Source organism: Drosophila takahashii, chromosome 3R (assembly GCF_030179915.1).
Source record: "Drosophila takahashii strain IR98-3 E-12201 chromosome 3R, DtakHiC1v2, whole genome shotgun sequence".
Classification (NCBI taxonomy): domain Eukaryota; kingdom Metazoa; phylum Arthropoda; class Insecta; order Diptera; family Drosophilidae; genus Drosophila; species Drosophila takahashii.
This window is the reverse complement of record NC_091681.1, coordinates 39271058-39291178: the sequence shown is the minus strand read 5'-3', so window position 1 is coordinate 39291178 and position 20121 is coordinate 39271058. Positions and strand designations below refer to the sequence as shown.

Genomic DNA, 20121 nt, shown 5'->3' with positions numbered 1-20121 from the left:
AACGTCACAAGCGCTTTGGTAAAATTATGATTACGCATCTGAGAGGGGGGCTGAAATCGAGCCGAGTGCTTCGAGTGTCAAGTGTGTGGCCAAAAATATAAAATAAAAGCCAAGTGGAGACTCGGCCGACGTGCAGACAAGGGTGTACCTTACCACCATCACCATCAAACGCAAAATCCAATCGCCAAATGACACTCAAAAGGTCTAAGCCAGGCTAAGGAGGACCGACTTAATTGAATGAACTTGAAACAATTGCTGAATAATTTTCTGGGCTTTGAATTGATTTGCATTACAGCCGCCGACAATCAGTGGGGCGTTCCGAAAACCATTTAATTTGTTAACAAGAAATATATTCTGATACATTAAAAAATGTGTTAGCCTGAAATAAAAATAATAACTTTATCCCAAGCTAACAAATTTTAATAATTCAATGTTTTATTTGAATTTAATATTTACCGGCATTATTATTATAATTATATTGTGGAAATATTTATAAATTAAATGATAACAAAATATTTTGAGCTATTTCTTTACATATTTTTATATATTTTTAAATTTATTTATAAATATTTCATATTTTACCTACCAATTTGTTGGCGTTTTCCAGAACACCCAATATCGTGACCGCGTCGATGACAGACTCCATGTCAAATCTGCTCAGACCGAGACGGTCTTTGAACGCTTTGATTGGGTGTTATTGACACGACCGGAGTACTCACTTAGCCATGACTTGTTTACTTTATGTCGGGTTGCGTACAAGTCAAGAAACCCCAAAGAAAGAAGCACGAAGTATATGTTTAATTTGTCACTAATTTTATTGATGAAATCTTTTGTGGTGAGTTTTGATGGTTTGATATATCCTTTTAAGTATGTCGAAAATGCCAGATAAGTTGAGTTGATTAAAGATTTTTAGAATTGGAAAGATTTTTGCTTTTAGTTAGCTGGTATTTTGGTTTTGCTTTTATTTGCGTTGCTTCCTAGCATTTTGATAGTTTCCCATATACTTAGGCATATTCATTCAAATATATAGGTTAACTTAGTAATACCGAAACTGATTTACGTATTTTTTGTTTAAACCAATTGCTTTGCATGTCAATTAATTGTCACTATAACTATTTGGTTGTATAAAGCGAAAAGCGTCGTAGGGTTCCATTGATTATGCCTGGGTTTTTCTTTTCTAGATATATGTATTAGGTAGATTTATTATAAATTAATTCTTGAGTGTAAAAACTGTAAAACATAAAATGTACTTAACGACTACAGATACACTTTTGGACTTTTTGGATTCATATAAATAAATTTTCGCTTTTGTAAATGTTAGCATAGCGATTTCTATTTTGTATATTTATATTGTTAAACTTTGATGCATTTTTGTTGTAAATTTAATCAGTACGAATTCTTCAAAACTAAGCCCCCAAAAAATGGGTTTCTAGGACGTGTGAAAAGGTTAGGAATATTTTAATATTTTCATTTGGATTTTTGAACATATTTTTACTCATACTCTATTTCATTTTACATGCATCGAATTTTACATACGCTGCTCAAAAGTAGACAGTATTTTTTGTGTTGTCTGCTTCTCGACAATGTTGCAGCAACATGTTACCAAGTTCATTTTTCTTTCTTTTCAATTAATAAATAAAATTAAATTCCCTTGGATTGTGAACAAGCTTTTCAAACTAAACCTTCTCTACCACGTCCAGAAAATGGGGCTTGAATGTTTCGATTTTTCCAGATCAAAAAGAATAGCGCCATTTCAGTGGCGCAGCAGCATGTTGCTGACCTTGGCCTCGGCCTTGGGCGAGATTTTCTCCCGGAATTGGCGGTTCTCCGGATTGGACAGCACCGAGGCAATGAACTCCGAGGTCTCCAGCTGCAGCTGGGCCAACCGCTTCTGCAGCAGCTTGTTGCGTTGCACCAGCTTGATGGTCTTGATGGCAATCGAAAGCAGGCCCTCGCTGTTTTGGTGGTACAGATGCTGCTCCTTTATCGGATCCTGACTGTACTCGTACCCACTGTCGCCGTCGTCATCGTCGTCCACCACCACCTGCATTGGCACCGCATCCTGATCACAGTTCTTGGCCTGCCCAGCCGATCGGTTGTGTTTGCTACTATAGCCACTGGCCATCGTCGGCTGTAATACTGTCTTGATGTTGTTGTCGCTGCTGCTGGAATGTGGCTGTTGTTGCTGCTGCAGCATCTGGATCTGATGATCCGACCCGATCTGATCGGAGTCCATCTCCACCTCCGTCTCCACGCCGCTGCTCGTGTCCGTGGAGAAGGAGGCCACGCGGGCCAGGATGTGCGGCATCCTGCGCTGCAATCTCACCGGGCGACGGCGACTCGACGAGTTCATTGAACCTTTGGCCACTGAAAAAGGGGAAGAAAAGAACTCAATTTAATAGAGAACAAAGGAAAAGATGGTGGCATTTTTACAGTGGTTCAAAATTCTATCAGCCATAAGGGAAAAACCTCCCAGAGAGTATAAACATTCAAATATGTACGACTTTTTTGTATGTGTACTTAAGCTTTAATATGAAAATAAACATTTAATATAATAATTACATAGTGCATATTGTAATTAAAAATTTGCATAAAACTAATGAACTCATTGTGATACATTGTAAACGAATTACTGCAAGTAAGCGGTTTAACATGATTGAGACCCAATTAATGGCATTAAAAATGAGGTCTAAAAATATACATTTCCTGATTTAAAACAAAAAAAAAACAGAAAGCCAAGCATTTTTCAAAGCCCACAGTGCAGTTGAGTGTTCAAGTGGTCAGCTTATCAGTCGGTTGTCAACCGATGTCTCAATCTATATGGCTATATCTTGGTGTGCGGTTTCTGGTATGTAAATGTGGTCATCGCGTGTGGGCAAAAAACGTGACCAGCACCAGGGTTAAGCGTTTCGCATCAATTCGCAGTCGCAACGCTTTTCGCTACGCTCATTTGCAATCATCAGCTGTTGGGAGTCACGAAAAGCAAAACACATTAAGAAAATATAAAGCTAAATGGGCTATGCATTTAGAAAACTAATTTCTAACCAAAAAAATGAGAAATAATTTTTTTTTAAAATAAAATGTATAAAAAGAAAAGAATTTTTTAAAATATATTTTGATGTTAAATAAAAATGTTTTTAATCGATTAATAAAGAATAAAATCCTTTCAAAGCTTTTCTAGCTTTCTGTTTACTTTTTTCCCAGTGCACCCGTATATATAAGCTCACATTTCCCGCACAGAAACGATTTGGAATCGAGTGTGTCTATGGTCAGGGTCATGACGCGTCGCCTGGAAGTAAACGCAGCACATGGCACTGCACACCCTGGAATCGCTCGAAGTGGAACGAAAGAAATGGAATCATTCACCAGTTGGGCAAAGGCAAATAGAGCTTACGCGATACCCGAACCCAGTGCAGGGAAACGTGAGAGTGGCTCCACGAAGGCGGCGGCCAATTGATGACGCCGCTCGAGGAAAGGAAAGGGAAATGAGGGAAAATCAGTGACGCTTTCGTTACGATTTGCTTTGAAGGAAATTCCAATATTCCGAATTTGTTCACTTTGAATAATCATCATTATTAATTAGTGATTTCTATAAATAAAACTAATTGTATGTAACTTGGATTATATTATATTAGTCATCTCTCTGGCCCTAATAAAATAATTAAGAAATATATATTTTTGTATTGTTAAATATATATTTATTGATTTTTGTATTACTTTTTTAAAATTTTATTTTTTACCTAACAGAGGCATATTTATTTCTTGTTATTTTCAGCGTCTTCAAGCTTCATTACAGACTCCAGAAACTTATTATTTGATTTAGACGCCGCTTCAATGGACATAAGAAATTCAGCTGGATTCGGCTTACTAATGCGTTGTGTTTCGAATAGACTCATATTTCGTTCCAGTTCTTGGTGCAGTTCAGTCATTAGAACCACAAGATCGTTTACTTCCTCACAGAACTCGAGTATTTCACATTTGAGGCGACTTTTTTTTAAATACGCTTTATAAAACCTGGCGAAACGGACCGCATGAACATTTTCAGTTTTTATGGCCTCCCTTTTTGACATTTTGGCATGGATTAAGTAAATGTATCGCTCCTTGCAAACATGCATTTCCTTGGAAAATTCTTGTGCCCAAGCGAGGTGCTCTTCGGTTTTAGAACTAATATTCTTCAGATTGTTTTCCATGCAGGTGATATTCCCACGTAGTTGATGGATAATTTCACGAAGCTTTCGGTATCTGCAGATCAGTTCGTCTATTTCTTGTTGAAGGCGATGATGGGCTTGACGAAGGCTTCTGGCTTCCAAAAGTTCCTGGTCGGTTAGAGGTTGGATTTTGGGTTCTTTAGTTTTAGACTTTTCCTTGGCTTGAGGTTCCTTTTCCTGACTTTCAAACTTCTTGCACTTAGTCTGAGCCTTGGTTAACTGTTCCATTGGAGGTTCTACCGATTCTTCACTAACTTTTTCGCTACTTTTCCCAACCTGACGACTCCTAATCGCCATCTGCATTAGCTCGATCTGTCGAATCAGGCATTCAATTTCGTAAACCGCCTTTCCTGCCCGATCTTCATCGTCAGTAACATCTTCAGTAAGATCGAGTTCCATTTCCTCCTCCTCCTCGTCTAAATAGGAAAAGCTAACCTCCTCATCGACATGGAAAATCTCTTGTTTATTGTTATCGCATTTTGAAGTCCGTGATATGGGATCAATCTCGCTTAATTTCAGCTTGGCGCAATCGGGCAATCCATCCAAACTTTTTATGTTTTCCAATTCCAATTCCATTTTTGTGTATGAACTTTAATTTTCATGTGCATAACTTGAGAGGTTAATAAACCTACTAAGGTGAAATTGATAAATTCAAAATAAATAAGATTTTATATGCAGAAGCAACGCGTGTTCCTAAAATGTGCATTCATCTTACACAAGAAAGTTCCCCTTACTCATTTTAGTCATTATGCAACCCATATATTAAATGGAATAAATGTTTTCACGGCTTTTTTCTCCCTGCCAAATAAAATGCACATGTATTCGTTTGCGCTTACCTAACTCGGTGACTGTTGTTTTGACTTGGAAGTGCACTTCGCGTTTGCTACACAGAAGCAAAATACAAGTTGTAAAAACAAAACTTGTACACGATTTCCTAAAATAACCTATAGCTGCGAGGAAAAAATTCCTTAAATAACTTGTCGTAAGTTTTGTAATTTACAATTGTAATTGTTATTTACAAAGTAAACTAAAGAAAACGTTATAAATTGTTATAAATTTATTTTTCGACAAGGCTTTGCTTTAAAATGTACAGATTTAATTTCAATACAATCAAAAAGTTCTTGAATTTTCTCCAGTGTTCTTGCAAATTAAGCTGATTTTTTCGCTGTGTCGTTTATGGCCTCGTCATCGCAGTGAGATTGCACGTGCCTCGTTTCGTTCGCGGTGAATTAGTCACCGGTGATGCTTGAAAATAAAATTTTAAATACCTTAAAATTAAGGCAGAGGGCGAGGGCATTGGCCAACATTCCTACCCCCCTGGACCACGCCCATTTTCAAAGACCGCCTCCCCAGAGAAAGCAGTCGGAGGGGGAAACCAAGTCAAGAGGCTTTTGCACGTGGCCTCGTCACACCCATTTTTATTTTAGACGTGTGTCGGTGTATTTCTTTCGGTTTATTTTTATGTGTTGCTGCAAATTAGCAGGCAGCAACGAGCACAAATAAAAAGGCTACAACAACGACACCAACAACAGCGGTGCTTTCAATGAATTCACATTGAAAATGGCACCAATAAAGTCAGCAAAAAGAGAAAAAAACAGCCAACTTGGCTAAAAGCAAACGGAGCAAATGTGCAAAACATGTAAATAAAGCCCCGGCAAAAGTGGCACAGCAGCGAAAACAACGCTGGAGGTTATGACACACACTTATGTGGAAGCCCCCCTCTGTGGACGACGCCCCTGATTTCGTGTGCTTGTGAAATATTTCTTGGAAAAAATCTAGGTAAATGCTCGTACAATTTCACTTGGCTAATGAGTAATCATTGAGCATCATTTGACTTTGCTGTGTGCAAATTTCTAAGAAGCGAGCTCTCTAAGAAGTGTAAACTATACAATTTTGTGCCACTAATTAATTGGATTTATCAAGTACTTTGTTAATATAATCTTCTTTTAAAGAAGCTGAAGTGCTTTCAAGTTGATTGACAGTTATTAGGTACATAATAAACTTTAATATAAATTTCCCCATCTATTTTAAAATTTGTAAAATTCATTGTACTAAAACCAAAGTTATCTGAGAATTCTTAGAAAAAAACAATAAGAAATTCGATAACATCTCTGAATATTTATTTTGAATTTAATTTGCTCACGTAAGTAATAAAATTGATTACTCTTAATTTAATACACTTTATTCTAGACATGCAGCATTTAATCTTTCTGAATAAAATAGCCTGAATTTATACATTTATCGCCTACAAAATAAAAATTCAGTATTTACGCATCTTAAATAAATTCGTTTACATTTTGAATCAGTTACAACCTACTTCACAAATTAACTATTATTTAAATGCAGAATAATGCAAATACGTTTAGATATTCTTACACAACCACCTAAATGTGGCATATTCTATTTTCAGTTACTTGATAAAATGACTTCCTTACTGCGGGAGCTACTCGATACCTACCCCCCTATACTTTTTCCCATATCCATTTCGGTGGCAGTCATGCGGCATTAGATCGCTTATATAAATGTGCCAGCCAGATTTGCGAACCGAGTGAGCCTCAGTGTCTTACCCAACAGGCAACGCAGGCGGAAGAGCAGCTGGAGCCAATTGCTGACGCAAATTGTTGTGGCATAACCCCAAACTCGCGTGCCTTCCATGGAGCAACATCGGCAGCATTAGCAGCAATAAAGCACATAAAGCACCGGAGGCCAACACGTGAAGAACCCAATGCGAACCCATCGCCCCGGGGCACGTGCATTCGAGCATTCGAACATTCTCTAGTCGAACCGCACATACGATACGATATATATGTTATATGGCAATGAGGAAGTGGGAAATGGGAACGAGGACAGAGCTCAGAGAACAGAGGTGGGTGGCCGAGTTTACATAAATTAATTAAACATGACCGAGTAACGTGAGCGACTGGGCGACTCGGCAACTGGCAAATGGGAAATGGAAAACGGACTAGTAACAACAGCAGCGACATCAGCAAATCAGCAGGGGATTCTGTCTACAAGGGAGGTATCAGAAAAAAAGAGAGACAAGGCGGAGATTGCAATGAATATGTAAGACAATGTTACGTATACGCCGCGTGCGCCCATCGCGTACAAGTGACACTGAGCAAAACCTATCAAAAAAATCACTACTGCTTTTAAATTTTGTAAAATGGTTTCTAAAAAATGGGTAAAAGGGGAATGTCGTATTTATGATGAAATTTTGAATTATGAATTTATTGTAGCATACTTTTTGACACCTTTACTAGTGATTTCCAAATCCTTAACCGCCCTATATTCACCGAGTTTTTTAACAAAATGTAGTTTAAAAAAAGAGTGAAATAATAAAAAAAATAAAAAAATATAAAAACAATAAAGAATCTTTTACGAAGGTGTCCAAAAGTATGCAAGGAAAAGTAATGTCGCGTTTTTTAAGGAAACTTTATTTTCAATTTTAAATAATACAAAAATATATATTAAAGCATACCTTTAGGCACCTTTATAAGTGATTTCCAACCTCCTAGTACAGATATTTAAAGAATAAATAGAACTAAAATAGATTTCTTAACTGAAATATTTCCCTATCTGCACTTGACTGCGCAGTGTTTACTCACCATAGTTGAGCACCGAGCTGGTTTGTGTGGCGGCAGCTGCAGATGTGGATCCCGTGGATGAGGACGAGGACGAGGATGCGGTGGCTGCGGCTGAGGAGGATGAGGATGAAATGGCTGCTGTGGCCACGCCATGATGTCGCCGCGTTTCGCGCAGCTGCTTCTTCTCTGAACATATGGTGGGCGCCATCTTTCGGTGAGTCTTTTTTTCTTTTCTTTCTGGCAGCGTCTATTCACACTGAAAGCAAATGTAAATAAAAGCACAAATTAATTAGCCGCCGCATTGATTAATTGATTAAACGTTTTAGCTGCCGAACTGCACGCGCCAGACAGCAAAGAACATAAAAATAAGTAATCAACAACGAATTCTTTCGAGTTCGTTTAACTTTAAGCAATTTGATTGTTGTCCGCCACTTGCAGTGATTCTCCCTGCAGAATACTGAATACATTTTTGAGAGGCATTAAGAAAAGGCAGGATATGACGGGTCGTTAATTTTGTTTTTATATCAATGGCGATAAGAACTGAAACCGGAAGTTTACTAGCGTCATAACAATGGGTGCGTAGGAAATTCCAAAAGATAAGGATTTAAAGTTCCCAGAAAATACGATTTTCTGCAATTTTTTTCAAGATTAAATTGTTCTCACAACGGAACATTTAAAATGCTGGACCTTTTTCTTTTGACTTATTTACCCGCATTTCTCTTGATCGCAAATAATTATTTATTCTATCCCCGCTAAATCCACTTCACCGAATAATCGTTTTCTTCCAAATCAGCCAGACTTAATCCATTAAAACTACATAAATCACTCGAGCCAAACAATAAACGCCCGACCTGCCAGGGTCCAAAGTTCAGAGTCCCAAGTCCAAGTCTCGTTTCCAATCTCCAAGTTGACATTTTGGAGGTGAATTTAAGATGACGCACCCGCCAGCCGAAGCTCATTAGGTGGGCTCCAAATCCTGGCTAACGACCATCTAAATTCCATCGGCAAAGGTAAACAAACTTAAAGTGAGTTTTTGCTGCGGGGGTGGCCGCAATATTGATGGAAAGGCTGGCGAAATTGCTCAAGTGCTTTTCGGGGCTGTCAGGGGATGAGAGGCGATGAGGAGATGAGGAGATGAGCGCCCCGCCTGTCGGCAGTCAAATTCAAATTGAAAAACGCCCCAAAAACGACCGGCTGTTGGCGGCACGTGTATCTCTTGAGTGTAATTACATTTGGTAAAAGCGCTCGCGACGATGATGAAATGTTTGGGGCCCTTGACGGCATTTTACCCACCAACCAACCAACCTGTGTTCCCAGTCCCCCTGTCCGCAATATTTAAAATACTTGTGGGCGGTTAAGACGCTTTTCAGACCTTCCTCAGCCCCTAAAAACAGCCCAGTCTGTCGGTTTCAGGTCGATGTCAATGCGCCAATATGCGCTGAAATTACTTTTCATTATTTATGCCTTATCCGTCATCCGATAGTTAAAGCTGAAGAGGGCTGATCCGAAACGAGGCGATTGTATAGTTCACTGAGAAAAACAGTTGGAATCAAAAAGAGTCTTTTGCGCCTAAATGTAGGCAACTATTTATTTAAAATAGGAAAATTTAGAGAATTCTTAGGTATCTTGAAATATTATTTAATTTATTTATTTTTAATTTAAAACAATTTAATATTTAAACAAAAAAAATTATAATTTTATTAAATTAAGTGTTTGTATTTAAAATCTAATTCTGAAATTTCAAAATAACAAAAGTGGTTGACATATTGTCCAAGTGCACCTATCGTGCCCATTTGTCCCTTAAGCGGAGACCGGGAAATGTCTGTAACAAAAGACCGAAATGTGCGTAACAAATACTAAGCCTCAACGAATTGCCCCAGTGGCAAATTTAATGCGGCGCGTGCGGGCCTAAAGCGAAAAATGGGCATGAGAAGTGGTAAGCAAGGAGGCTTCCAGGCTTCCCCGACAGATAAAAGCCAGGGAAATGTACAGCGCTTAAAGCGTAGAGAAGATTTAAGGCTCAAACGGAGATTGGGCAACAATTTCAGACACGTTTCACCACAGAGACACCTGTAGCTCGCTGCCACCTGCAACTTGGAGGTCAAGTCAATCAAGCAACTTTGATGAGATTTCCCGCTGCGTGCCTACAAATTAGCCAATAATTGCTCAACATGACACGCCACAAAACAAAAAAAAAAAACCCAACAAGAAAAGAAACACACGCACAGTTGTCAGCTGTCAAAGCAAGAAGTAAAAACAAAAAGCAAAACAAAGGAATCTGCTTATGCCAATGACTTTTCACACGCCACCAGAACGGAAGGGAAATTTGATTTTCTCTTTTATTTTGTTTTTGGGGCATCTTTTCTTCTTTCTGTTGGAAATTGTTGGGGCATTGTTGCGGCAGACTGTTGTGACCGGCGGCTACATCAGAGAGACAAGAGCCAGCCAAATATTGTCAACGTGTATCCGACAAGAAATTAGAGTTCAAGGAACTCGTTTTTTATGTTTTACAGGAACGTGTGTGCCCGTCTGCAAAGGCGTTGCCATTTTGAAATTTATTTGTCATGCGTAACGCTAAACGCTGCGGGCCTTACAATGCCCCCATTGTTCACATGAGAAGCAGCACACCCTCAGACATCAGAGCAAACAAGGGTACACACAGAAAAATATTAGAAAATATAAGTCAAACATGTGACGGAAATATTCCAATGATTTAAAAGAATTATCCAAATCCAACAAAAATATTTCAAGCTTATAATGTACATATTTAAAATTATAAAGCATCTATCAAATAATTTCTTTAATTCTTCTTTAATTTCTGAAACCAAATTTTTAGACACACCATAAAGAAATGTATACTCTTTATTAATATGTTACATAACCTGAACAATAAAGCGGAACTAATATTTTTTCTGAGTGCCAGAGAACATAAAAACACTAATATTTCTGAATTATAGCCAACGTGTCTGTCCTTTGTGTGTCTGCATGTTCGGGAAGCGTTTTAAATTGCACTGGGGTCTCGTTTTTCTAAATGTTTACTTCCATCATCTTTCAGTTGCGGCATTAGCCAAAAGAGTACTTGAAATATTCATAACCCAAATGATTCGGCTTGGCTGCAAAACGCGTGTGACTACAGGTAATAATATAAGCTGTCCTTGGGGGCGTATACTTGATATTTTGCCAGCCTAATACAGTGTATTAAATTTCCCTTTCCTTTCTAATTGCAGTCACGCCCGTGGCCGTGGCCTTCTGTTCTGTTCTGGTCTAATCTCTATGGGGAATTCCATTCATTTTTGACCTTATCTCACAACTTTACACGCGCCGCACATTTTAAAGACGCCGCCGCGAACAAACAAAATTCACATCTATATACACGAATAAAACTTTCCGCAGCATGTTTACTTTATGACTGTTTCTTACATTTATTGTTTACACGGACTATGTTTGCTTGAGATTTGTGTATTTATTAGCTTAATTCTCTTTCTCTATTTTGCAAAAAGGGGTACGATCACTATTAAATAGAAACTTAATTTAAATTCAATGACTTAATAAGTAAGAAAATTTTAAAAACCCATTTTTTACTCTGAGCTTTATTTAAGAAAATTTAATAGTCGTATTTATATAAAAAAATTTTTTTTATTTTTTTTAAGTTTATGTATATTTTAGTGCTAAATTTGTGGGTACAAAATATGTACTTACAATATTCTATAAATGCAAAATCGTTCCTTATAAAAAGTAATATTTTCAGGGTACTTTCCGTTCAGCAATTACATTTTTATTGCCAGTGCACAAGTGCTCATGTTGTCCCATGGGCAAGTCATCAAAGTGCTAATTTTCCTTCTTATCTCAGCACATGCGCCTAAAAGTCAGACAGCAACAGTGACAACAGAAACTAGGAAAACTAAAATCAGCCAAAAAGGCAATCAAAATGCGTCATAATTGTATTTAGATACGGTAAGAGTTGGGCGTAAAAACGTGCCAAAAGAAGGCTTGCCAACTTTCCGCGGGAGGTAAAAATGGGAGCACTGAAATAAAGTGACAGCTTTTTTAGCCGACTTTTTTCGCACTTGATAAAACGGGCCTAGACGAAAAACAAAAATTAGCATTCTCAATAAATAGATGATGAAATTTCGGTAACCCAATTGAAGACTGCCGTCAGCAGGCGAAGAAAGCAAATAAAAGCCGAAAACAGTAAATGAGGCGCACGTGTGATAAATTATGACTTCTCGATAACAGGAATTCAATAACAGGCAAGAAATGGCAGCCATAAAACAACGACCCGGAACCACACAAACACATCGAACGACCCAGACTTAAAGACAGACAATGTCTGGCTTCCATTTGATTTCTACTCGAGACAAGTAAATAATCATCCCCGAATCTTCAGCTAATCTCAGCGGATTTATTCGAAGAATAAATGTTTATTTTTGCAAATACTGACGAGTGATGAAATTGTATTGGAATTTTTAAAACAATTTAATAACCAAAAATCCAGAAATTATAAGCAAAACAGCTGCATTTTTAAGAATTAAATAGGTATAATGTAAAGAAGTTGATAACGTTTAATGGATTTATTATTAATTTAAATGCTCTCATAAAAAGAGTCTATCTATCAAAATAACGAAGTCCAAATTCTAGTCTCGTATCAGTAAAAAAGGAAGAGCCATTAAAAATATTTGCATCAATTGATCGCTTTTGGAGACTATTTTACCGAAGAATAGACATAAAATCCTTTGTTTTCTGTTCCGCTTTTTAGCTAAACAGAAATTAATCAACCATCTAATTAGCTAAACGTCTGAATGCCTAAAGCATTAATAAAACTTTGAATGTTAAGCCCACAAGGCGAAACCAGATCTCCCGAAGACATAAAACGCGAATGTGATTGATACAGGTCGTGCGTCACTAATTAATAGACCGACATGGATTTATGCATATCGAAAAAAAGCCGGGATAGTGTTTCAAATTCCAGCTGTCTGTCGGAATATTTCCGATTTTATTGTTCACCTTTTATATTCGATTCGATTGTGACGGCTAATTGGATCGTGGGTAGAGGATAGATACAAAGCCTGTTCATTGTTCTCTTCGATTTTGCATGAATTTAATGATACGCGAACATAAATTTCATCTTACCAGACTATTTGAGTGTTTGACATTTTGTCAGCAATAATTCTGTTTGGCTCGTTTCATTGGCACGTCATAAAAATGTTAAGCGCAACAATTAACATTAATTAATGACTTTTGCGGGCACGTGTGCCTTGTTTTGCCGGCCAACAGGACGTATACTTAATGTCGCCAAGCCAAGCTCAATACATATCAATTTGTGTGATCAGAAAAATAAAACTTGATGATAAGATTATATTTAAAAATATTAATTAAACGATCTAACAATATCTACACAATTCAATTATATTTTTCCTGCTTAGTCACTCTCTTTTCAACAAGACAAGCCCTCAAAATGATATATGAACAAAACTCAATTAACTTTATTAATTCCTAATCGTTTTTCGCAGGTAAGCTAAGCAATTATCACGAGTTCTGTATTTCTGGCAATAAAATAAAACCAATTAAACCGATATTAATTGCAATAAATCATTATCGGTTATTAACCGCAGAATGAGTGTGATAATAAATTATTCTGGATTTTGCTTGGTTATCAAATATCCGAAAATCATTAAGCAATTTAATCAATGGCATAAGGTAATTTTAAGATATTATTTAAATGGTTGGCCAGGAACATGACCTTTTTGATAATAACAATTTAAAACAGATTTATCAAAAACGAGGTACCACATTATTTAGCACATAAATTTTAAGACTAGGTCAAGGTCCCATTTGTTTCTGCGAATTAAAAACGTAGATAACATTTAAATGAGCCATAAACACAAATATTTTTCCTGAAAAAATATTGAGTTATAACTCTTTCCAGGAAACTGGAAATATTAAGTAGACAATGAAGAGTAAAGCGCTCGTGGCCTTTAAGATGGACTTACGCTATCTTGCCGAGTGAGTCAGTCAGAAAGCAACTCTTTTTGAAGATAGCCGACCAGCTTGACCCCAAGTTGGCCTAACAAAAGACTGGCCCAAACAGTTCACTGACAGTAGTCGACCGAGGGGCATCCCCAAAAGACAGAAATAAGGAAAATGACCAGGAAAAGATGATGAAGGAGGGGGGATTCAGAAACCAGAAGCGGCGCGTGTTGGCCAACTCCCCGAACCTTTTCGCCCCGCCTTTGTTTAATTTATGTTTGCCTAGTCTCTGTCTTTACGCTTTGAATGGCAGTGAAATATAATTCGCTAATGTGGTCATAAAACGAGCAAAAAATATATAGCGAAACGGGAGAAGGAAAGACAATAGATGCGAACAGCCATTGAGCGCATATTGCTTGACTTAGCCGCACGTGTGGCTCGTTTATTGGAGGAATATATATAAACATGTATATTGGGGATGGGGGGAGCGTCGGTTTACTCTTCCTGAAACGAGCATTTCCCCACACAAATAATGGCTCGTGCACTCATTTACGGTTACATTTATATTTATTAAGGCGTCGTGTGTCTCTCGTTATTGGGTCAGCAATTAGCCATAAGGCCCGGTAACGAAGCAAAGTGATTGCCAGCGAGTTGGCCAAGTGCAAACAGCTGTTGTAGGGCAGTTCAAGAGGGTACTTCGGTTGATAGCTACCACACGCTGCTCGAAAAATGAAGCTAACAAAATTGGATAGTTCTTTAAAATACACAACCTACTTTTTGTGTGGTTAGGTAAATAAAATAATAAATCGGTAATTATAGGGAAATTCTGTTTTCAGGTTTTTAAAGAACGCTTTTTAAATTTTTTTTTATTTACTTTAAATTAATTATTTTGTATTCCATGTAGAGAACTATAAATCGTGTGAAAACCCATCCATCACTCTGTCCTGTTAAACTTGGGTTGGGGGCTTATTATAACTGTCTGTCATTTTAACAACTGAACAGCGGAAATACTAGAGTTATGTCACCTAATGGTAATCATGGGAAATTCCGTTGCTAACCAAATAAATTCGGTAACCATTGCGTATACGTAATTGCTGAATAAATTTCAAGGGACTTAGTCATACGCGCATGGGTGTTTTAGAGTCTACACCCGCAGAATCCCAACCAAACAGTTTGTTCTATTAATAAACATTAAGTTCCTACCGGAAACGGTTAATTTATGCCATGGGATTTGCATAAATCTCAATGGATCCCACAGCGTGATCCCCTTAATAAGCCATTAGCCGAATTAATTATACCATAGGAAATTAGGCAATTTTTTATTGTTATATCTGCGTCTCGTGTTTCACATTTGGCATTCATGGGCACCCACAGAAGCCGTTAGTATTTTCAGATGTTACACTTTAAAATAATGCCCCCCACACACAGGGCCAGGCGCAAATTGCCGCAAACGTGCGACCAAAACAACACAGACAGATACCCGAATGACATGACCAAAAGCCAAGCGAAAAAGAGAATTAATTTTGTAGTTGCCTTGCCTGCATAAATTAAAACCGACAAAATATAAAAAAAAAATAGAAAACAGAAAACACACACAAAAACAAAGAAGACTTTGTCATTCAATCGCAGTCGACTGCGGTAGCCCACTTGGCGATAATTTCACAGACACGAGCCCCACGACTAGACAAGGGCGAAAAAAGCCAACGGAAAGCAATAAACTTGGGATCCACACGGATAAAAATGGGATTACTCCAAATTGACTGAAACTAATTTTTCAGATAATTTGCTGTACTGTTTAATGATTTTAAATAACTATATAGTATGTATGATATTGTCAACGCAATCGTTATTATTAGAAACAAACCAATTCGGAAAAGTAATGTAGTGAAACAATAATAAATTAAATTAAATTAATTGTAATTAGTAAAAAAATTCAAAAATAATTAAAAGTGGCGAAGTTTTTATAATGTACTATTTTATATTGAGTTAAAAAAATAAACACGGATTGATTTATATACTTAGATCCATATTGATAAGATCATAAATTAAAAATTTCCACAAATAAATATTTAATTAAAAATTGTTACATTTTCGTCAGTTTTAAATTTGCATTTATTTTTTCCAAATTTATTTATTTTGAATAGTATGGCCTATTTTCTCGCAGTGCATTCGTTCTAGTGTGAGGGAGAGAGATAAAAGCCGCTCTCCTGTTAATCTAAAACACAAGCCATGAGAGAGCGGCACAAAAACAATGGACACACACACGGCACACAAGCACACACACACCAGTACACGAAGGAAAGCTCACATGCCGTTAATGAACTTTTATGCTATAGCCCTATCTCCCTCCCTCCCGCACGCCCAGTGGCCTAGAGAAAACGCTCCAGTGTGAGTGAGTGTGAGTGAGTGTGAGTGTTGCTCTTGTTCTTCTTCTTTTTTTGCTGCTATTATTTATTATTTTTTTGTGTATATTTTTCTTTTTTTTATTGAATTAACGACGCACGTGTTGCGCCGTCCAAGCTGCGCGCGCTCTCTTTTCTCCGCATTTGGGGCCAAAGCGGACGATCCGCATATCAGCTTCGTATATTTTTGTTGCTGTTTTTTCTTCTACTTTGCTCTGCCCGTGTTGTTGTTTGTTTATATTTATACATATCGGATGGGGCTCATATTTTTTCCAATTTTTTTACTGCTTTTGTTTTTTGTTGTAATGCGGAACGCGCGCGTTCGAGCAAAAATGATAAATCTACGATTATGGGCGTCATGGGGTGTCATGAATGGAGCGGCCTCCCGAACACGCGCAAGAGTTACCTATCATAGATATAGATATAGAAATGGTCTGGTCGGTACCTGTTTAATGTCCACGTAGGCCTATGGCCACTTCCTGTTGAATTTATCGGGACATTAAGGGTCAATAAACTATATATTAAAAGAAATATAAAAAATAAATAAAATATTAAGTATAAAGAATTTTTTGCAGTCACAACAAATCTTTAGAAAAATATATTAATAAATGTAGTAAATATAAAAACTATTTTGAGGTATTTGTTTTTACAGTTAAAGATTTAATTTATGTATTATGTATTTTTGAGGTTTCTTAATCCTTTAAATCGGTATATTAAATGTGCTGAAACATTTGGAAATACACAATGAATGCGACCAAAAAAGACGCAAAATTTAATTTTTCTATAGCAGAGCTTATAATAAGTACTTAAGCTTACTAAGCCACTCAAACATACAGCTAGTGCTAAAAATAGCTGTCTCAGTAATCGCATTAAATGATATTTTTATGTGCTGAATGACAGTTTTATGTGAAGAAGCCTTGAATTATTTTAAAAATAATTTACATTAAATTCTACTCGAAAGAAAGATACCCATTTCAGCCTTCGTCTTGTCCCGTCGAAAAAAAAATCTTAGTTAAACAAATGCATTTCACAGTAAGTAAATAAATAAACAAACAGCTGTCAATTGTGGAAGTCACAGCTTGATTCACTTTAGCTGAGCCATCGCTTCTTTTTAGCACGCTGTAAAATGGCAGCTGCAAAAGCTGGCCCAGAAAAATCCCCCAACTTGTCTATTCTTTATAGTCGACCAGACAAAGGTCTGTGTTTACTTTGTGTTCATTTTAAGAATATTTCACACGCTTAGACTTTCGGGTTTATGGCTCGAGTGAAACCAAAAAGTATTTAAGTAAAGGAAGGAAGTACTTTTATATCTTAGTTCATGGAATTTGCCACTGAAGAAATAAATGAAGGGCTAACACACATTAAAGTTTTGTTTTGTTTAGCTAAGGCTTTTTTTGTGGCTAAATTTAAGTGCGGCTCGAAATATATGTAGACTTGGAAATCCCAGAAGCCAAGGGTGTATAAACAATGTTAAAGTCTGAAACTTTTTTCAAACTTTATGCTTTTTAGCTATTCCGGGGGGATTTTGAAGAAAAGTTTATTACATTTTTCCAGACATAATAAAATGGGTTATACATTTATTTGAAAATAATATAAACCTATTTTTGATTTCCATAAAAAAACAAAAAGTTACATTTATGAAAAAATTCTCCTTTTGAATATTACAAAAAATTTAAATAAATCAGCAAGTTAAAAAAAAATCTTGTAGGAAACAGCATTTTTAATTTTTTTTCGGGGAAGTATTTAACATTTCTTGGTTTTCTTATTTTCATTTAATGCATATTTCATCATTTCTTTAGGCTTGTACTTTAAAAGTCACATTTAGTGCGCTTAAGAAATCAATATTGCGCATACGCCATGTGACCCCGCTGTAATGCAGTTGCAAGCGCAGCCCAGAGACGCCGAAACGAAAGGCCAAAGGCCATGGTCTGAGTCATGTGATAAGGCCCACGAATCCTGACCTAAATTCGTCCTTCAGAAGGTGAGGCACAGAGCACGAGAAAAAATCTGATGGAGGGGGCGGGCATACAAAAAACAGAGAAACGGGAGGACAGCCTCTCTAGTTTGGAGCAGGAGAGCTTTCAGCATCGGAAGTCGGCTGTCAAGTGCATTTTCCTCCTCCATTTTTGCTGTATTTATTATTATTTCGCGCCGCACGTGTGGCACACACAAATGCTAATGCTAATGCCGGGAGATTTATGGGCAACCTTTTCGGCCGACTTACCCGGTCTTTGCGGGAATGATGTTCCTGCGTTGTCGTCGTCTTGTTTCTTCCGCTCTAGATTCCCTTAATTTAATGCACCCTCATCGGGAATAATGAACATTATCTTTTTTACTTTTCTTATTTTATTTTGATTTTTTTTTTAATTTGTTTTCACACGCCTTTAATCTATTCTAGGTGGGGGAATGGCGGAACGGGACGTGTGTGTGCAAATTCGCAGACGCCAATGGCAACACGCGCGCCAAACAAAACTTTCGCTTTCGTTGCGCGTGGGGCTGTCGCACCACCACACTGACACACTCACTCACACACACAGTGGCACACACGCGCTGGCAAACAACAAACACGGATATGCGAATACGCGAATGCTCGACTCTATACGACTGCAAAATACGTAAACGCTCGTGTTCAGCGCGAAAACTCAAAGCTCTCGTATGTTTTAGCTTTTCCAGTTTTTTCCCGAGAGTTGCGAACACCTCGACCGCCCAACGCTGAATGAACGTGGTCCGTCCAACGAGCAACGTTTTAATGGCAGCTCAGCCGGCCGTCGCTGTACACCCAACAAAAGTGGCGAAATTAATTAAGGGATATATTAATACAATTTTAAAAAATGTTCACAAACTTTAATTTAACGAAAAATGAAAATACGTACAGAAATTATAAGGAAATGTAATTAAAAATTGTATTTTTCTTTAATATTCTATTTAGCTTTATTTTCTTTTAAGCTTTATATCAATTTTAATTGTAAACTTTGAAGCATTTACTTTTTATTAGATTTAAAAAATACATCAATTTAATATAAATAAAATGATTAATTCTATATTATTAATTCTATATCTTAACAAATTTTTGAAAGTTAATAATGGGAGAAATATTTCAAAATTAAATATATTCAAATATGGTGAAATATATTTTATATATGAAATATATATTTATTTCATTAGTTTTCGTCCTTTAATTGTACTTATAGCCTTATTAAATTATTCCACGTCTCTGCTGATTAGTCACTAATTAAAAATTTGGACTTTTGCCCGAAAATTAATCTTTAAAGCACTATCGCTGACCTTATCTGCAAAAATACACTTGCAATCTTAAATTCGATTGCCAGACGAATTATTTATTCGCAATCACTCATGCTCAAGCATCTATCAAAATAAAACTATTTTTAGGAACCGTTGAAGAACTATTGACACACATTCCGCTTAAAAAGCCGCCAACGCATCTCAAGCAATCGAAAAATGTTTCAGCAACATTGTTGGGGCACACTGCCAGAAAATGGGGAACCCCCGGGGGTGGGTTTTGTGTTTGGCTTGGGTTTGTTTTGGTCGTGCCTTTCTGGTTGCCTAAATCCGGACCCTCGGGCCTCTCCTCCAACACCCCCACCACCTCGCACTTTCTCCGCCCCAATGGAAGGCAATTTTGTCGCACGTGTCGGAAATTTTGTTACGGCCGATTGCTTTTGCTTCCTCTCCTTCTGCGCTGCCTGTATTTTCAATGAGTTGTATTCGCGCTGACGGGTTGATGTATATATGTAAATACAGGGGAAATTCTGAGACTATAACTCATAGAAAATGCTACCTTTAAGTTGTAAAAATAACATTTAAAATGCTTAAAATAAATGTTACATATTATAATGGTTGACTAATAGATTAATATTTATGGTAAAACTATAATAACTTAAGATATTTATAAAATGTTTTGATATTAAATTTATAAATGTAAATGTCTGAATTTTTAAA

At 37.0% G+C, this 20121-nt stretch overlaps 2 protein-coding genes and 1 long non-coding RNA gene across 3 annotated transcripts; 1 reads left to right on the top strand and 2 right to left on the bottom strand.

The window, feature by feature from the left end:
- Nucleotides 1–796: 796 nt before the first annotated feature.
- On the bottom strand, nt 797–18866 carry Cipc (Clock interacting protein circadian). The gene is made up of 3 exons (XM_017155910.3): nt 18386–18866; nt 7814–8048; nt 797–2367 (listed from the first exon to the last, which is right to left on the bottom strand). The coding sequence occupies exons 2-3, from the start codon at nt 7998–8000 to the stop codon at nt 1754–1756; spliced, it is 801 nt and encodes a 266-aa protein (XP_017011399.2). The 5' UTR covers nt 8001–8048; nt 18386–18866; the 3' UTR covers nt 797–1753.
- Nucleotides 3712–4839, bottom strand: LOC108067078 (cingulin). The gene has a single exon (XM_017155909.3). It carries the CDS (start codon nt 4782–4784, stop codon nt 3756–3758), a length of 1029 nt encoding a protein of 342 aa, XP_017011398.3. The 5' UTR covers nt 4785–4839; the 3' UTR covers nt 3712–3755.
- Nucleotides 5319–7897, top strand: LOC138913350 (uncharacterized). The gene is made up of 3 exons (XR_011419033.1): nt 5319–5987; nt 6619–7074; nt 7803–7897. It is a non-coding gene; the product is annotated as an uncharacterized lncRNA (long non-coding RNA).
- Nucleotides 18867–20121: the final 1255 nt, after the last annotated feature.

What these genes read in the sequence shown, in the direction of transcription:
- Cipc (XM_017155910.3), bottom strand. Translation starts at nt 8,000, where the DNA reads ATGGCGCCCACCATATGTTCAGAGAAGAAGCAGCTGCGCGAAACGCGG. An exon ending in CAGCTCGGTGCTCAACTATG is followed by an intron (nt 2,368 to 7,813) that starts GTGAGTAAACAC and finishes CCCCTTTTTCAG; the next exon opens with TGGCCAAAGGTTCAATGAAC.
- LOC108067078 (XM_017155909.3), bottom strand. Translation starts at nt 4,784, where the DNA reads ATGGAATTGGAATTGGAAAACATAAAAAGTTTGGATGGATTGCCCGAT.